We start from the raw sequence: 19,417 nt of genomic DNA, 5'->3' as shown, positions 1-19,417 counted from the left end.
TAATAACATTGTACTTAATATCAGTTGCACTTTTATCAAAACAATTATACTTAAAACAAATATAAAATTTTATCTGTTATATACAATATAAAAAATAATAATTATAAAGTACTAAAATAAACTAACATTTCTTAGAAGAATATTTTGTCTTATATTAAATACATATTATAATAAAATAAAATAAAATAATAGTAAAAATGCAAAATTATTTAAAATTGAAATATGCAAATGAAAATGTAAAATTGAAATTGTCATTGCAATTGCAATTTCAATTGTGCATCAAAATTCATGCAATGAATATCTAATTTATATTTTCAAATAAATACCTATAATAAATAGGTATACATACAGTATATTAATGTATATATAATATACAGTATTAAAATTAAATGCAAACCAATATATGGCGATATATCTACAAATTGAATGACTAAATATATAATCAATTGAATTGAGAATTTCTTTTTTATTTATTATTGAAAAACTTAAATATCTATTTTTATATATAAATATAATTTATGGATAATATGGTAAATATAATAATAACAAAATTTCAATAACAAAAAAGTGTATTTGATTTTTAAAATTTAATATAATATATCATAACTAAATATCTAATATTTCTAATAAATAGTTTATTTTTTTAGTTAACAAAATTAATGTAATTTAATTGAAAAATGTCTATTCGTAATATAGTAGTCTATAATAATAAGTTTGTCATTATATTTATATGAATGTATGATAAGGTGATGCCATCGGCTATTCATATGGACAGTCATCTCTAGAGCACAGTATTGACTGAAGTGATGGTGATGTAAGTGATGTAGTAGTGGTGATGCAGTTGTGTTGATAGATGTCGTTGTGATGCGTGGGTGAGGAGTGACAGAGTGTGTGAGAGATACAGTAGTCTATGTAATCATGTATTGGATAAGCAGTGAATATGTGTGTGTTATGTGTGTGAGAGAGAGAGAGAGAGAGAGAGAGAGAGAAAGAGAGAGAGAGAGTGATATTGTATTGAATAATATAAAGTACTGTTGAGTATGTGTTGTATGTGTTGTATGTGTGTATGTATTGGATATATTGGACATACATTGGAGTCAATGTATTGACTGTAGGTATGAGTGTTAGTAATGGCGAACCATTGGTGCCATTGGTTTGGATGTGTGTTATGATTCTGTGGACCACTGACTGATCCAAAACAAGTGACTCAATCAACACTTTGACATCATTTGTATGAATTGATAGTTTTGATGATAGTATGCATCGCAAGACACCAAACACTGCAGTGATGCACATCTCGTCAAAGAGATGTTCACTAAATTGATTGCCATAAGCTGTTTGTGGCCAACAATTATGCATCAATTGATCCACACATGCAATGCCTATGACATGGACAACACTGATGATCACTTAAGATCAACTGCATCACAGATAGTGAGCATCGCATACCATCAACGACAGCACCAGCACTTGATCTGATTGGCACCGACTGTGAGACACATGTTTTGATTTTGATGATCAATCAGTTAATACAAGACATCACCACTAACTGTCTCAATACATGTGTACCGATTGTCTCCTTTATGTATTTCATCACCAATTCATCAAATTAATCAATTTTTATGTCACCACTTGATCACCAAATTGTTCAATTGATACAACCATTTGTTGTTATTATTATTATTTAAATATAAATATTGATTCAATTGGCAAATGATTTTCAATACATTATTATTAAAATTATTATTTATATGATTATTATTGCAATTAATTATTGATTTTTTTTAAATAATCAACTCTTTTAATTACTTTGTGTTTTATTTAACATATTTTTATCTCTTATAATAAATAAAAAAAATAGTTAAATAATTATTACAAAAATAATAATAAGTAATAAATAATAATAATAATAAAGTGTTGTGTAAATCAATAGTAATAGTAATTTAATCAAAAGTAATCAAAAGTGGAAAGAATTGAGACATCAGTCAAATCAAAGCTGGAATCAGAAGAGAGTGAAGCGAACCGCAGACCATCTCTATTGGCGAATGTAATGATGGGATGTTTCGGCGGATCCAACTCTAAGAACGATGCAGAGGAGGACAAGAAACGCAAAGAAGCCAATAAACGCATCGAAAAGCAGATCCAGAAAGACAAACAAATATATAGAGCCACTCATCGACTACTACTGCTCGGTGGGTGTCTTTGCCGACACAAACAACACAAATAATTAATGCCATTAATATAACCACTCATTTTTAATGTCATTAATTATTAGTTTTTTTATTTAAGACGTTGACATTTTTGTCTTATTTTGTCACTGATTTAATCACTTTTTTTTAAAAAAAATTGTTTTATTTTTTATACATTTTTTTGGTTAAATAATGTATTTATTTAGTAATAATGTGTAAATTTATGACCAAATCAGGTGCGGGTGAGTCCGGGAAGAGTACGATTGTCAAACAAATGAGGATTTTACACGTCAATGGATTTAGTGAAGAGTAAGTCAATCAAACTATAATTTTTTAAAATTAAATATTAACTTTTTATTTATTTATTTAGTCTTTTTATAAAATTTTATTTATCTCACAATATCTATCTATTTCTTGACTTATTATTATTATTTTTATTAATTAATAAATCTCAAAATTAGTTAATCATATTTGTAATAAGTTGGTTGGTTTACCTACCGTTAATTAAATTAATATCATATTTTTCAATTTACTGCTGTATATTATGCAATGACTAAAATAAGTTAATTGTATTGAAATTAGTGTAATATATATGTTAAATATAAATTATTTAAGGTAATTGCCAGTATAAACCGTATATTTCTATATAAATAAATATATATATATTATATACCGTATATATCTAACACATAGTACAGTATATAATATATAAATTGTATATAAAGTGTTTTATAGCATATGATAAGCCAAATGACTGACTTATTACAGCGCAGTTTTCTCTATAATTAATTATTTATTTAATTTGAAACTCATTTTGACTCTATTTTTGAAGTGTTAGCATAAAAAGTAGTGATTTTTTTGTTGTTACATATAATATAAAATTTGAGAACTAAATGCAGTCCATAATTTTCAACCATAAAAGTCGGTCATAATCTTAGAAATATTGAGAGAGAGAGAGAGAGAGAGAGAGAGAGAACTTTACTTAAAGTTCATAAATATACAGTACTTTTTGTATAATTATTATAAATATTTATAATATAATATAAGTTATTATCCCATTATTCATAACTCTTTTTAGTTACACATAAAAGTATATCATTTAAAAAGCAAATATAATTTACTTGAAACATAATTAATACTTTTTATAACAAAGTAAAACCTATTAAAATCATTGATTTGATACAATAATTAAAGTTAAAATTATTATTTATATAATAATAATATATAAGTGGTTAATTTTAGTGAATTGTTAAATTTGTTGTTTATCTAGAGCTAGTTAGTTATACAGTACTCTATCAGTTAGTTTGTAATACAATTATTTGATTATCATTTACAGTAAATGTTTGTTTAGAGATTTACATATAAATTCTTGAGACGACAACGGCATAAACTTTTAGATAATTTATTATATATTTCATAGCATTTTAATAAATATTTATTTTGATAACTAATAACCGGATTCTTATATATACTGTTAAAAATTTTCGTTAAAACTCGACTTAACATATAAACTATATCTAAGGCTTGAACTTTGTATTAATTCAATTCAATAGTAAAATTAGCTTAACGTTAGATCAAATGTTTAGATAAAAGGGATTATTTGTATTGTTTTATCGAATTTACTCTTAATTACATAGCATTCAGATATGGCTCATAAAAATTGAGTGATTTATTTGACTTTAACCGATACAACTGTAAATATGTATACTTTTTATAACATTTATTTTATATACAGTAATATACAATAACATTTACGCTTAGTTTATACAATTATTATTTATTATTTTTTAAATTTTATTATGTTTATTTATCTATTTATTAACCTACAATTATATATAGCTATTATATATAAATAGAATTTATAGATAATAAACACTTAAAAGTAATATATTTATTATGATAATAATAACAATAATACTTTACTATAATATAAATATATTATTATTAATATATTGAAACAGCGAAAAGAGACAAAAGATTGAGGACATCAAGAAAAATATTAGGGATGCAATTCTGGTATGAATTTGTATTGTTATCACTTATACTAACTGAGCCCAACATACTGTATGTATATTATTATAAATTAAAAAATATAGACAATAACGGGTGCAATGAGCACTTTGGTACCTCCGGTTCAATTGGAAAACCCCGACAACCAGTGGAGAGTAGATTACATTCAAGACGTGGCCAGTAATCCTGATTTTGATTACCCGACCGTATGTTATCTTATGTTTTATTTTAATATTTATTGTTATATCATATAATTATCTTTTACTGATATATCATATTTTCTATTTTTAATTTCATTTACTATTCTTGCATTTAAATGCCATTCAGTTGTTCATTATTTTTAATTTTAAGTCTCATTAAATAAAACTCATAACAACTATAAGAGTATAAAAAATTTATTCAAACATTAAATATAATTCCTTCACGGTTTGCGGTTTGTTGTCATAAATAAATTAATAAATTATAAATTGATTTCTATTTAATATGATCTCAACTCACTCTCTATTACCTTCAAAAACTATATAAATATTTATATTAGCATTTTATACATTTTTTTTGAAGAGTAACTTAATTTTAAAGGTATTTTATGGCTTATAAATATAACGTATACGAAAATTGGATGTATTAAAGTATTTTTTAAACGTTGATCACGATATCAAAGATTATAAATTTTATATAAATTATAGGAATAATTTTTTTAATATTAAATTTATTGCAATGAAATGTGGCATTGAATTGATTGATAGATATCTTTAAACTCGTAAACGTTTTTATTTTTGCAAACATTTGTTTACTCTATAAATAAATTAATAAATTAGCACTACTGATAAACCAAACAAAAAACTAAGTTAATAACATTAGACAAAAAAAAACATTTACTATTCAATTCAATTTAATTAATATATTAATTGATTTATGTTTACATGTTTTGTTAAATATATGCAATAATAGAGTTTTAAAAAGTTTATTACAGTTTGTACTTATTGTTTGTTTTGATTCATTTTCACGTTTTTCATATTCATTGCAATTTTAGTTATAATAATTATATATATATATATAGTATATTTATAATTAGTTTAGAGTTTATTTTTAAGTACTGATTATTTTTTGTTTCTATATTTTGATTTTAAAACTTTTTTTGTTTCATCTATTAAGCAAGTTTTGGGTCGTCAGTAGCAGTGGAACTGGCGCTCAGCCCAAACTTACCTACCAGTGCTTATAAATGTTCACAAAACTATTGCATTCATAAATCAATTTAAGAATAGCATAGAATCAGACATTTTTGGCACAACATTTAGAGAATCAATAAATTCATTAATGAATTAAAATTTAATACATTGTTTTATGTATATATTTAATAAAAATTTTAAGATTAAATAAATAATACATTTTATTTTTGATATATTTATGTGTTGTCTTTCTTAAGGAATTTTACGAACACACGGAAGTGCTTTGGAAGGATAGGGGGGTTTTACTGGCATTTGAGAGATCCAATGAGTATCAGCTAATAGATTGCGCCAAATAGTAAGCAATTTTAAAACAATCATTTGTTACAATCATTTATTAAATTAATTTTAAACGATAAACCAGTTTTTTAGATCGGGTCCATATCGTCAAAATGGCTGACTATACGCCTTCAGAACAGGATATCTTGAGATGTCGTGTCTTAACCTCAGGAATATTTGAAACCAAATTTCAAGTGGAAAAAGTCAACTTCCAGTTAGTATACATTTGTTTGCATCTATTAATTGTAATTTTTTAAAAATTTTTAATTGTTATACTAATGTTTTATTAAATGGATAGTATGTTTGATGTCGGTGGACAACGTGATGAGCGACGAAAATGGATCCAATGTTTCAATGATGTGACTGCCATTATATTTGTGACCGCCTGTAGCAGCTATAATATGGTGCTCAGGGAAGACCCCAATCAAAACCGATTGCGGGAATCACTCGATCTCTTTAAAAGTATATGGAATAATAGGTAACTGTTTTTTATTAATTATTATTTTTTATAATTAAATTTTAATTAACTTCATTCCTTATTTTATCAAATCAATTAATTTTATTTAAAAAAAATTATTATATACTGAATATACAGTATCTATGATCAGTTATTTTTTTGGCAAACTTATCATTAGTTAATCTTGTAAAATAAAGATAAATTTATATGAATATTTAACAACATAATTATAACATTTAATGTGAATTATAGAGTTACATAATAACCCGATTAAACACAAGTAATTGGTCTATAAATAAGATAACTTAGTTGTGATATAATTATGCATTAAAATAAATTATAATCATAACATATCATATAATATCAAATTTAGGAATTTTATTTATAAAACATATGTTTAAAAATAGAGTAATAATTTGATTGTTGTTATAATACTATTGAATACTATCAATAATATTTATAATTTGGTGTTTGCATTATTTTGAATAAGATTTAGATTAATTTGTTGAGCATTTATGTAAATATTGAAATAAAACAGTTTAATTGAGACTATCATTAAAGGTGTGGTGCCAAACATTTTTTGCACTACTTTAGACTTAAATTTAATATTCAATGCACTTTTTTTGATTGCATATTAATACATATTTTAATGAAAATAAATTGAAATTCAATGATTAATTGATAATTTATTTATTGATGACATGACAGGTGGTTAAGGACGATATCAGTTATTTTATTTCTCAATAAACAAGACTTATTAGCCGAAAAAGTAAAGGCAGGAAAGTCTAAAATAGAGGACTATTTTTGTGAATTCGCTCACTACCAGACACCACCCGATGGTATGGACACAACAATCATTATTGCATAACAATTATGTATTGATATCTAATTATCATTTATTACAGCTGTCTTTGATCCGGGAGAGGATCCAGACTTTGTTAAAGCCAAGTATTTTATTAGAGATGAGTTCCTGGTATGACTTTGATATTAATTGGTCGATTGATTGCAATTAACAATGTATTGCATTATTGTATTATTTAGCGCATCAGTACAGCCAGTGGTGACGGCAAACACTATTGTTATCCTCACTTCACGTGTGCGGTCGACACAGAAAATATCAGACGAGTGTTTAACGACTGTCGAGATATTATTCAAAGAATGCATTTAAGACAATACGAGTTATTGTGATTCCGGTGCAAACCAGACGTTAACACAATTAGGTTTTTAATTAGTGTTTCAATCAATTTATTTTCTCACCCAAACATTGCATCTGCAAAATGACTCTCAATTTAACAATTATTACAATAACTGTTTAAAGACAAGAAACGCAACGGTTTGGGGTTTGTCTTGAGTTTAATCCTCAGCTTTTGGTTATTATACCGAAATGTTAACTCTGAAGACTAGCATTAGAGCCAAAACAACAGCAAATTAATGACATGAATATACAACTAAATAGATGCCTCAAGAGATGACTTTTTTAGAAAAATTGACTATTTGTTGATAATATATATTATTCAAACAAAAAAGACTTCAATCACTGAATTCATCACATCTTTTGACGCATCAAATTGCAGGTCATCGGAGGTCACATACACACCACCAATACATGTAAGACATGCATCAGAATCATCTAAATCATGAGTGTCATCAACTGTCATGTGAATCATTGTCAGTCATCATCTCTTCAGCCATCGTCTGCCAACCACTCTCTGCCTATAATCAAGAATTTTGAGTCCATTAATCAAATGCAACCCATTTTAATGATATGATATATAATTGTTTTAAGCAAAAAAAATTCTTGTAAGTCGTGCTCATAATTGAATTTATATGAAGATATAAGAAATGATTTTGAATTATGAAAACAAAACAAAGATTTGAAGTAAATATTTGTTTAAAAAAATAACAGCATTTTTGTGTCGAATTTGATGAAAGCGCACATCCAATTGATTTTAATTTGATTGTTTGTAAACTCATTTTTCAAATTGTTGTTTAGTCAACCCTTTAATATTTGAATTTGTTATTAATAACAATAATAATAATAATAACAAAGCCCTATAGTAATAATAATAATAATAAATATTTGTATTTTATAAATGATTAGTACATACAATAGATAACCCAAAAACTCATATTTTTAAAAATTACTTATTTTTAAAAAAATTGATTACAAAATTACAGACTTCAAGAATATTCTTTAATTTTATTAAAAATGAATAACCGATTCATTGACTAAATGAGTTCGACTCAAGAAAACGAGTAATAAAATTATTTAATATACAAAACAATTATATAATGATTAGTAATTATAAATTACTAAAATATGTTTTGCTACAATTATTTGTTGTGATTTATATATGAATTATATTATATTATATATATTAGTTAATAAGTGATTACACAAATAATTGGTTAAATGGCAGTTATTTTTCATTTATTTCATTTATATCTCAATCATTCATCAATTAACAGTTGTTATTACCGATAATCCAAATCTCAATAAAAACAAGTCTAATAATGTTTTAATGTTTTTTAATCCGTAATTTTTTACATTAAAAATATTGACAAAAAACAATGACTTAAAAATGTTTTTATATTATATTTGGTTCGTTTTTTTTCTAGCTATTAATATCTGATAATTTAATTTTGCAGTTAATTCAAAGTGTTATAATTTATCTGCTGTTGTTTTGTATAAATAACGAATTAAATTCTGTTAATAATAATAATAATAATCAAACAGCTATTATTTTAATTTTTATTACTTTATGTAATTTTTTTCAACTAAAACATGGACTCAAAAATCAACAAAATTTGTTTAACAGTTCAGTACAAACATTGATTATTGTACTACAAAATTAACTTAATCACCACTTCTCTCAACTAAATTAAAAACCAGAGCTAAACCCAAAAACCAGTCAAAAAACTATCGGTTAAACCGTTTGGACGCCGATCTTGTCGTTAAAGCAGTGAAATAATTCAATTAAAAACGAAAATCATTTTGAAGTCAAGTTAAGCTTATTCTTCCCAATGATTATTGTCTTCGAGTTATTGTTTAAAATATTATAAATTATTTTTACTTTTATTTACTACTTTTGCTTTTTTAAATTTTTTTGTGTGTTGAATATAAATATATATTTAATTATAAACTTGAATAGAAGTCATTACCGAAAAAACCAATTGATTTAAATTGTGTTTATGTTAAAATCATTTAATGTTTTTTAATTAAATAAAAAATATATGTATAAAATTGATAAATAAATGTAAGACAAGAAAATCAATGCAACAGACCGACTATCCATTAAATAAATTGTAATAATTGTAATAATTAGTTAAAATTAATTATGTTTTAATAATTTCAGCAATTGTTTTGTGCGAATTTTTTCATATGTTATTATATCTCATATTTGAACCATTATTTTGAATACATTTCTGGTCAAACACTCGATATACACATATTATTATAAATATATTATACAAATAGGTTTTAATTGAATGTTGATATTTGACTAAAAAATTTATATATTAAAAATATAAGTAGTTTTTAAAAAACGATAAATAATTAGTTAATCAAATTATTTGTTTTAAATTTGAGTCTTTTTAAGTAAAAATAATTAAACATTTATTATTATTAATTTTGATGTTTTAAGTTTTTATAAATTGTTAGATTTTACAGTATATTAATTCATTAAAAAATATTTTATTTATTTAACTTGTTTTTGTTAAATCAAAAAATATTATTTTTAAAACAGTAATTATTTAATGAAATATAATTTGTTATAAATTATTTAATTTTTAAGTCTATAATTTATAATTATAATAAACAAAATAGTTTTTAATTTAAAAAATATATTTATAGAATTATTGATTTTATAAACGTTATAATTATATTAATATTTATTTGAATCTGTTTTTGAATGAATTAAAATTAAATGAAATGATCAATACTTTTTTGGGATTTTTTAAATATAAATATTAATAATAATATATAATTTACTGTAATAAGTATTGGTATAAACTTATTATCATATAAAATGTAAGTAAGAAAATTAAATTATATAACAAGTATTTAATGATTTTTGAAACACTTATTTAGCATTTATTTTTGTGAATGGATTTTGAATATTGCTGTCTAACACCGTATCATATATTTATACGAATATTTCGTTACATATTATATACAGTAATTTATTTATATATTAAATACGGTATATATAATATGTATATAGTATTGTGAGCTAAAAATAGAGAATCGATTTTAAACTAAGCATTGAATAAATGAAATCTTATAGAAAAATAGTAACAAACACTCAAAACGTCTCACAAATATTGAAGTATTACTATAAATACCATTAAAAATATATTTATATAAAAATTATAATATACTGTATATACTGTATATTGTGACAGACTTTGATTCTATATGAAAATATTTCATTAAAATTTTATTTGTTTTATAAAAAACTATATTTTTAAAAATATAAAAAAGTAATAAAATATTTGAGTCTAATATTATTGGATATGTCTGATACTTATGAATACTTGAAAATAATTCAATAACATTGACAATGATATTATCACATTGTAATGTTTATTTTGCTAGACATTTACAGATTGCTACAAATGGTTAATTCAAATAATTTTTCAATTTAATAATTACAATAATTTTATTATATAATATCTACGATTTATCATAAATTATTACAGTAATATATATTTAGTATTATTCACAGTATTGTCATATATTTATAATTTATTTACGTTTAATATCAAAATATCATTAAATAACTTATTGATGCAATCAATCAATTGGTTGATTAATTTGAAATTAGATTTTTAATTAATAGAATATATTTATTGGATTGCAGTCTGCATTTTAAGTGTATTATTACAATATTTGCAAAAATATAATAATTATAAAAAACTAAATCAAAATTATTAAAAAAAATATTTCGAGAATTTAATATTTTATTAAACATTTTGCTAGAATCATAAATATTTAATTAATCAATCAAATACAATATTAGTGAATTTTTATCAATATTTATTGAGTTTGTTTAAATATTATTATTTAAAATTAAATAACATTAAATAAGTAATATTTAATATAAAGTAAATATTTATTTAAAAATAGTTTCAACAAAATACTAGTTTCAAAATACAGTATAAAACATTTGAATATTGCATATAAAGGAATGATTGTTTCAAATCTTTCAGTGCACTGTTTTATACAGTATTTAAATAAAAACTTAAAAACATTAAAATATAATTAGTATCAAATAAAACATATATAAAATATAACTTTTTAAAAGAGATCATAAATAAAAACTTTATACAAAATAATTTATATTTCGATGAAATATTGCATTTAAAATATGAGAAATTGACACAAATAACAGAAATTACACATTCATTTAACGTAATTTGAAAATACATTAATCAGTCTTTTGTGCGTTTCATTGAATATTCAATTGAATGATAAATACTTTAAAAAATTCAAATAATTATATTATAAAATTTATTATTAAAAAATGTATCATTCTATTGAAGATCCAATTCATTAAAATACTTAACAAATTAACACTAAATGTAATAAATAAGACAACAAAAGGGCGGTCATTGAAATCCATAAGTGCTGTCAGAGTCGGAGTCCTTATGACGTTCAGGTGTTGACAATCTTTTAGAGTTTTTCTTATTTCTCTTTGATTTTTTGTTTACATTATTCTGTGAAAAAATGATTTGAATAATATATAAGTAAAAGTTATTATTTAGTAATATTAACTAAACTTACATTTTCGGGTATGCTTTCAACAGATCCCCAACTTTTAGGACCGATTCCCGTAATTTTCTTGACTTTTGAGGCCGCTTTCAAACTCCCGATTCGTATAAAATTAGTTGTTGATGACGAAGACTCGGATGCAATTCGGGCTATAAATAACAACATTTAATAACAATTTATTTGATTAATAAAAAAATAAATCAAACGCATCACAACCTGCTATGGATTTGGGAATAGCGGTTAGGTTTGGGCCAAAATTATTCGCTATATTTACAAATAAAATTAAACCAAATAAAATCAAAATAAATTAAAATATAATTAAACATAAATCAAAATTTGCATTAAATTAAATTAATTTATTAGTGATTTAGAAAAGTTAACAAATATATAAATATATACAATAAATATAGTCAAATGTTTTGTAAGGAGTGTTATAAGTACGGAATGTTTGGAAATTTAGTGTTCATTAAATAAGAGACCAATTTTTTGTTTGCGTTTGTTTTTAGTTTTTAAAATCATTGAGTGATGAGAAACCTTTTGCCTTAGATTTGGCCCAAAGTTATTGAAATCACAAGAATCAGTGGTTAATAATATTTGAGAGAAAGTATTTCTTCCATTATTGAGATCAGTCTTACGTTGACTGGTTATCACTCCGTTTGATGGCTTCCCAACACCATTGGTATTACTCGTCTTTTTATGCTTCAAGTACTGTGCGGGACGTTTGCCGCTGTTATCACGTATAGAGGAATCGGCATCTATTGTATCAGTAAATTAATTATAAGATTTTAAGATTTGTCACAAATTATAATATACTATAAGTTTTGATGAGAAGTTCCATAATATCTTCGTTTTGATTAATAGCTGCCAAATGAAGTGGAGTATAGCCTCCGTGAGACTTCATGTTAGGATTGACACCATAAGAGCCAGCAATGAGTTTAACGATATCAGGTTTGGCGAACTTTGAGGCCCAGTGTAAGGCTGTGTAACCATTTGTAAAATCTCTATAACCACTGAGTTTTGGCTCTTCTTTAAGACACAAAACAAGTGAATTGTAATCACAATTAGAGGCAGAAATAATCCATTTCTTGCGCAACGGATCTAACGTTTGCATTGAACCCGAATCAGTCTCTTCGCTGTCTTTATCACTTTTAGCAGTTCCGGTGCGAGACTTTGGTCTTGTGTTGGCGACATTGTTGTTAATATTGGGTTGGACTGGCATTGGAGGTTTTAATTCAGTAAGTGATGCCATTTTGTCAATTTTTTGGGCGCGCTCTTTGACCCGACCGGGTGTTTGAATGGATAGCTCATGGATCTCTTTTAGCTTCTCTATTTGATGGGAGGGAGAGTCAGCGGTGGTCTCTCCTAAATACTAAATACAATAGAAATAGACAGCGCTTAGAGGAAATCTACATTAATTTAAACACTTTATGCAATAATTATATATACAAAACACTATATAAACGGGAAGGAAATCAGTTTATATTCACTGTGAATGACAAATACAATAAACAGTGAAAGTTATGATTTTATAATGAGATCCTATGATTGTATGTATGAATTGTATTGTAACTCACTATAAATTTGATTCAAAATACACAATGGGTGGAGATTTTACAACTACTAGAAAGTCATTAAATTAGGTTTCAATTATAGTTTGCATTTAAATAACACTTTTTTATTTAATTAAATGCCAATTGTTTTTGAAAACAGATGTTATTTGATTGTCGTAACACTTGAGAGCATATTGAATGAGAGGCAAAATAGTGAAAAACAACTCATTAATAACAACACAATTAGCCTTCACTGTCACCAAAATTGGTCGGTCCTCTCAGTAATTAAACTATATATGCATTAACTGTAACTGTATCTCACATTCAAATTAATTGACACATATTTTAGCTGTGATATCATGTTTTGTTATAAATAATAATATATTATATTAATAATAATAAAAAGTGGGACTAAAGTAATGACATAATTATGTGCTAATTGTAATGATATGACAAAAAAAGCAAACCTTATCACCATTTCTTTCGTCATCAAAATGTTTGAGTCGTTCTTCAATTGGTGTCTTAGCCTTACCACTACTCGCAGCACTGTTGCGTCTGCGGGGCGGAGGCTGTGGCGGTGTTTCGCAACTATCACTCGGATAACTAAAACTCATTTGACGGACAGCAGTAACAATTGGACGGTTATTCATAGTTTGGTCAACTCTTGCTTTCGGCTGAGTGACCATTAATGGCATCTTTTGTGGAATGTTTAGTTGCTTAGGCGGCTGTGGCCGTCGGCTCTCAACTACTGGTATACCAATTGGTGGTTCTCTCATAGAAACCGGAAGACCAATACTGTTAATTGATTCATGTCGTTGAAGAGTTGGTTGCTGTTGATGTAATAATGGTTGTGGATGTGATAGTGGGTGTGTTTGTGATAGTGGTTGTAATTGTGTTTGTGGTGACTGTGAAGATATCCTCGATTGGTAAACATTTTCTTGTAAATTATTTCTAAACTGTGGTCTCAATACTAAATACTTGTTGTCCTGTAAATCAAGTTTTGATTGTAATTCAAATAGTTTTGTCAATTAAATGCCAAAAGTGATGGAAATACCTGTTTGTTCGATACGACGGCCAACTGATTGACATAATCTGCAAACGCTTTTCGGGCCTCAACTGCAATGCAAAAACAATTACCGATTAATATAATAGTCATATGTTTTTGTTATTTCTGGTCAATCAATGGTTAAATCAATTACTTTGTGTATTTTGTTTGGACAGATGATGTCTGAAAGCTTTGACTAACTCGTGGTACTCAACGACGCCATCATTGGATAGAAGATAATACTTAATGTCATCCAAAGTAAAGCCTAAGTCGAGACTCATTATGTTTGGTGACAATTGAATCACTCATTAATTTGATCCCAAATACGAGTTTCAATGGAAGTGTTGTGATGTTTGTCTAATCAATTAATGATGAGTTGTCGTCATCGGTGGTCAACAATTAGTTAATATGATATTGACTTAAGTTATCAATTGAATCATTAAATGACAGAACAATACAAACATCACTGAAATATAGTAAACAATTGATAATCAATACAAACAATCAAAACATTTGATTCAATCAATTGTTTTCATTAATATTAATACAAGTGTTTGACAACCGTTTGACTCAATTGTCACACATTTGCCATTCATTGCCAACAGTGCTAACAGTGGGCGCTATAACTCTACACAACTGTATGTGATTTTATCATAATTTCAATCCAAATACCTGTTTATATCATTGAAACAATTTGTATGAATCAATCACCAAATAGTTTGTTTAGTAAAACAATACAGTATTTTCAACTAAACTAATAATTATTGTAAATATTTTGCTATTATTATAATAAATGTTTGTATATTTCAAATCCCAAAAGCCATCCAATTAAGAGTAATAATGTTTATATTATTATAAATTATTTAGTTTAGAGATTATTAATAATTTTTTCAAAACTTTTTAAAAAATAATTTATTTTCGGAAATTTATTACATTTATTATTGTATTGTACAGTTAAGCTATAAATGTAATATATTTTTAATTAATGGATCTTTATCATTAAAACAACGTATTTTTTAAATAATACAATACAATAGAAATTGTTTTAAAAATATGAAATTATAAGTTTGAAATATTTTAGTTTACATAAATTTTAAAAAATAATGCGCTAACTTTTACGTTAAAAATAAAAAATAAAACATATTTGAGTCAACTTTTATAATTTCTTATATTAATCATTATTATGAATATTATCACAAAATTTATCAAAGATTAACCATATGATTAATTATGGGGCGATTTATTTAAATTCAGTTAACATTTTTGTTTTTTATTATATGAAATAAGTAACTGTAAAGACATTTAATATTAACTTAACAAACCTTTCGACGATATACAGTAGCATTAACTTGAGATAAATGAAAAAAAACTTCAAATATTATTGAAAACTACAAATAATTATCTAAAAAATTCAAAATAAATATAAAAATACGATATTTTAATTTAAATAAAGTTAGTTAAAAATAAGTTTTGTTATAATAGTAGAATTATTATAATTAACTATTACCATCTAAACTGTGGTATTTCTACTTAATTTTAATATTTTGATATTTTAATAAGCAGTAAGCAGATAAGAAATTAAATAATTTTATTTATTAATTTTATAATCAATTAAAATAAGCATAATGTTTAAATAAACTCAAAAATAAAAAATACATTTTATTTGATGTTTATTTGCAAAATGACTACAATTATTATTATTGAAGAAAAAAATATGATTCAAACGTTTGGTTTAAATGTTAAAATACGTGTATAAGTGATACAATCATAAAAGTTCTAATGTATTGTAAAGAAGACATTTGAAATAAATAGTTTTTACTAAATATATATATTGTTATATTGAATACTAAATAATTAATGGTGTATATGGATATAATTTATTTGATGTATTTATAATTTTAAATGCAAAACAGCCCTCTTTTTTAAAATAGATTCTCAAAACATAGTTTTCATTTGTGTTTAAAATTATTTTTTATTAGCTAAACTATGATAAATTATTTGATAGTAGTATACTTTTACAAAATAAGGGACAATATGTTTGCACTTGAAATTTTACAATAATTTTTTTACAAGTCATTTGAAAATATATATATATATATTCAGACAACTATTATTATTATATTATTAGAAATATAATGATTGGACGAATATATTTAGTCTATAAATAATTTGTATTAATATTATTTAAACACTTTTTCATATCCCATACCTAAACGTTGAGTGGCCTTCAAATTATATTGTTTTCACATGGTTTGCTGCATAAAACAATTTGTGGCCAATTTATATGTTTATTTGTTTATGAAATTAAAATTGTCTGAAAATTATATATAATTAATTATTATTTAGTAAATATTATACAAAACCATATTAATCTCAATGTATAATTTCTAAAATAATACTTTAAATTGATGTTATTTAGTGAGTTAAATGCTATCTAAATATATAATATTTGGAAGTTTTGCCACAAAAATGTACTCAAACTTTTTATACCTATTATTAGCACATTGGACTAGAAGTCTAACAAAATCAATATTTGTTAAATTGGTGACAAAAACGTACATTTATATATTCAATACTTATTACTTATATATTATCAATATTTATAACAAAATAAAAAAATAAACTCAAAATATAAAAATCAACAAAGTCATAATAAAAAAAATAATCAAATTAATAATAATTTTATAGTTGTGAGCATTCAATGAGTTATTTAAAATAATCACACTATCATTTATGGATAAATAAATGATACAAATGCCGTATGAAATTTTAAGCATTTTATCACATTATGTGCTCTTATTGTAGGATTTGGTGAAAACATAAGAAATTTTTAAAATAAATTTCATACTTTTGGGTCGAAATTTGCCGGAAAACATATTTTTTAGAGAATATAATATCTGAAAATAAATGCAATTAAAAAAACTAATTGGAATGTAAAGAAAAACCGGTAAATTTGAAAAAACATAATCTTATAATATATAAGATAATATTAAAGCAATTGGTATTATGAGAGTAATAGAGCTGACAATTAGGTGAGTCGAGTGATTACATCCATCTTTGCCATTACAGGAACAGTACTGAACTAACACCGAGAAAGTACCGGCTCTTTTGATACAATCATTGGGCAATACTGTTCCCGGTTTGATCTCTTGACCCAAATCATTGAGATATCCACAGCCACGGATTGTACGGTATTCATCATTCACTATATTATCAATCAATAATTTTATTAACTTTTAATTTTATTTAATAATAATAATACCTTTTTGAACAATTTTTCTGCATATAGTTCCCGGTTGATTAGGAAAATGGGGCAAAAATTTTTGATTGCAATCAGCCATTGCAAAGTCATCCTCTTTGAATGGATCGTTACAATTGGCGTTAATCAGGGAATTACAATCCCAACAGTTTAATGAATAGGCTATTAAACACATTATTTTTTCCATTAGAAAATTTTATCAAAAATTTAGTAATAATATGTCGTAACCAAAAAATATTGGCCACAAATCTAATGCAATATTAAATTTCCTCATAATAATTATAATAATGTTTTTTATTAACTAATTTAATGCAATATTTTATTGCTTTTTACTGTTAAGATATTTGCTTAAAAAATTATAAATCTTTAATAAAATAGTTTAATATCATAAAATTACTACTTTTAAATTATTTGAAAAAAAATATTTTTTTACAAAATACACCATGAATTGAATACAAATAAAATAATTTTAAAATACTGTATTCAGTCTATTATATGTTAGTAAATTAACATTAAAATCAGATAATTATTTTGACTAACTTATCAATTTACACAATTTTAGTTATAATAAACAATTTTCTATTTTATTAAATGTTAAATTTTAAAAATCAATTTGTATTATAAATTTATAACTTATATCTTAAATTACTTATTTGTAATTTAAATCTAAAATTATTATAATTGGTTAAAAATTTGAAAATATTTTTATTATTTCCATTAACAATATTACTACAAAAAAAACCAAATATGGAAACACTTATAATATTTTTGGATTTAATATAAACATATTGTTAATTATTATGGCTTTAATTTTGATTATAATTAATATGAATGCTATTTAAAGCCAGTTATGTGTGAATTCATTGGTAATCAAACACTAAATTCAATGATTAAACTATTGAAAGGCAAAACCTGTTTTTGTCAGTCATTTCATGCAAATTGCTATTAATTATTGATTTTTTGTGCTTTTCATTAATTATTCATTCAATATAAAAAAATTATAAATATATAAATAAAATATCATTGAATTTATCTTAATATTTGATAAAATTGTATAAATTTAAAAATATATTTATTTAAATATAACTTATGAAAGATTTAATAAATAAATCTTTCGTTTTAAAATGTAATTATTGTTTGAATAATTAAGTCTAACTTTGAATTTTAAAAAAGCATTATAAGTAAGTAATAGTTAAGTTATATTGAAATCAATTATTGTTGAAAATGTTAGATAACTTGAATGATATAAAAGTAATGAAAGTGATGGACAACTATAACTAGTGATTGTTTGTATCAAATGTGATGACAATTGGATGAAAAACACTTACCAAATGGTAAACACACTGATAGTGCCATTAAAGTCAATGCAATGTTGTTTGTAGTATACATTGTTTGCACTGTTTTGTTATTAAAACTAATTTCAATTAACGTTTTTTATTAATCAAAACTATTAATTAGTAATTATATGATTAATATAATTGAATGCAATTTAGAACCAATGAGTCTATTGTGTTGTGAATATAGCAGTCAATGGGTCTATGGGTTAGCCTTAACTGCAATGTCGGACAAATGCATACATTGAACATACAGTCAATACATTAGTGACACTGAGCTCAATGTGATGTCATA

The 19,417-nt window shown here is 24.2% G+C and overlaps 3 protein-coding genes across 3 annotated transcripts; 1 reads left to right on the top strand and 2 right to left on the bottom strand.

The window, feature by feature from the left end:
• The first annotated feature begins 1,800 nt into the window (after window positions 1-1,800).
• LOC128962657 (guanine nucleotide-binding protein G(s) subunit alpha) lies at window positions 1,801-8,219 on the top strand. Its single transcript, XM_054309053.1, has 10 exons — window positions 1,801-2,192; window positions 2,426-2,498; window positions 4,151-4,205; window positions 4,286-4,405; window positions 5,626-5,723; window positions 5,790-5,918; window positions 6,003-6,182; window positions 6,870-7,000; window positions 7,067-7,134; window positions 7,203-8,219. The coding sequence occupies exons 1-10, from the start codon at window positions 2,051-2,053 to the stop codon at window positions 7,347-7,349; spliced, it is 1,143 nt and encodes a 380-aa protein (XP_054165028.1). The 5' UTR covers window positions 1,801-2,050; the 3' UTR covers window positions 7,350-8,219.
• Window positions 8,220-11,697: 3,478 nt separating this feature from the next.
• Window positions 11,698-15,161, bottom strand: LOC128962190 (ankyrin repeat domain-containing protein SOWAHA-like). Its single transcript, XM_054308543.1, has 8 exons — window positions 14,684-15,161; window positions 14,539-14,600; window positions 13,952-14,470; window positions 12,748-13,303; window positions 12,570-12,689; window positions 12,151-12,198; window positions 11,947-12,083; window positions 11,698-11,879 (listed from the first exon to the last, which is right to left on the bottom strand). Exons 1-8 carry the CDS (start codon window positions 14,808-14,810, stop codon window positions 11,772-11,774), a joined length of 1,677 nt encoding a protein of 558 aa, XP_054164518.1. The 5' UTR covers window positions 14,811-15,161; the 3' UTR covers window positions 11,698-11,771.
• Window positions 15,162-17,318: 2,157 nt separating this feature from the next.
• On the bottom strand, window positions 17,319-19,417 carry LOC128962344 (uncharacterized). Its single transcript, XM_054308719.1, has 3 exons — window positions 19,117-19,417; window positions 17,792-17,950; window positions 17,319-17,734 (listed from the first exon to the last, which is right to left on the bottom strand). Exons 1-3 carry the CDS (start codon window positions 19,175-19,177, stop codon window positions 17,499-17,501), a joined length of 456 nt encoding a protein of 151 aa, XP_054164694.1. The 5' UTR covers window positions 19,178-19,417; the 3' UTR covers window positions 17,319-17,498.

This window comes from Oppia nitens, unplaced genomic scaffold (genome assembly GCF_028296485.1).
Source record: "Oppia nitens isolate AA-2021 unplaced genomic scaffold, nextdenovo-longstitch-racon4-pilon3 scaffold6_pilon_pilon_pilon, whole genome shotgun sequence".
In the NCBI taxonomy this organism is placed as follows: domain Eukaryota; kingdom Metazoa; phylum Arthropoda; class Arachnida; order Sarcoptiformes; family Oppiidae; genus Oppia; species Oppia nitens.
Note: the sequence above shows the minus strand (reverse complement) of the source record. Positions and strands in the feature narration are given on the sequence as shown.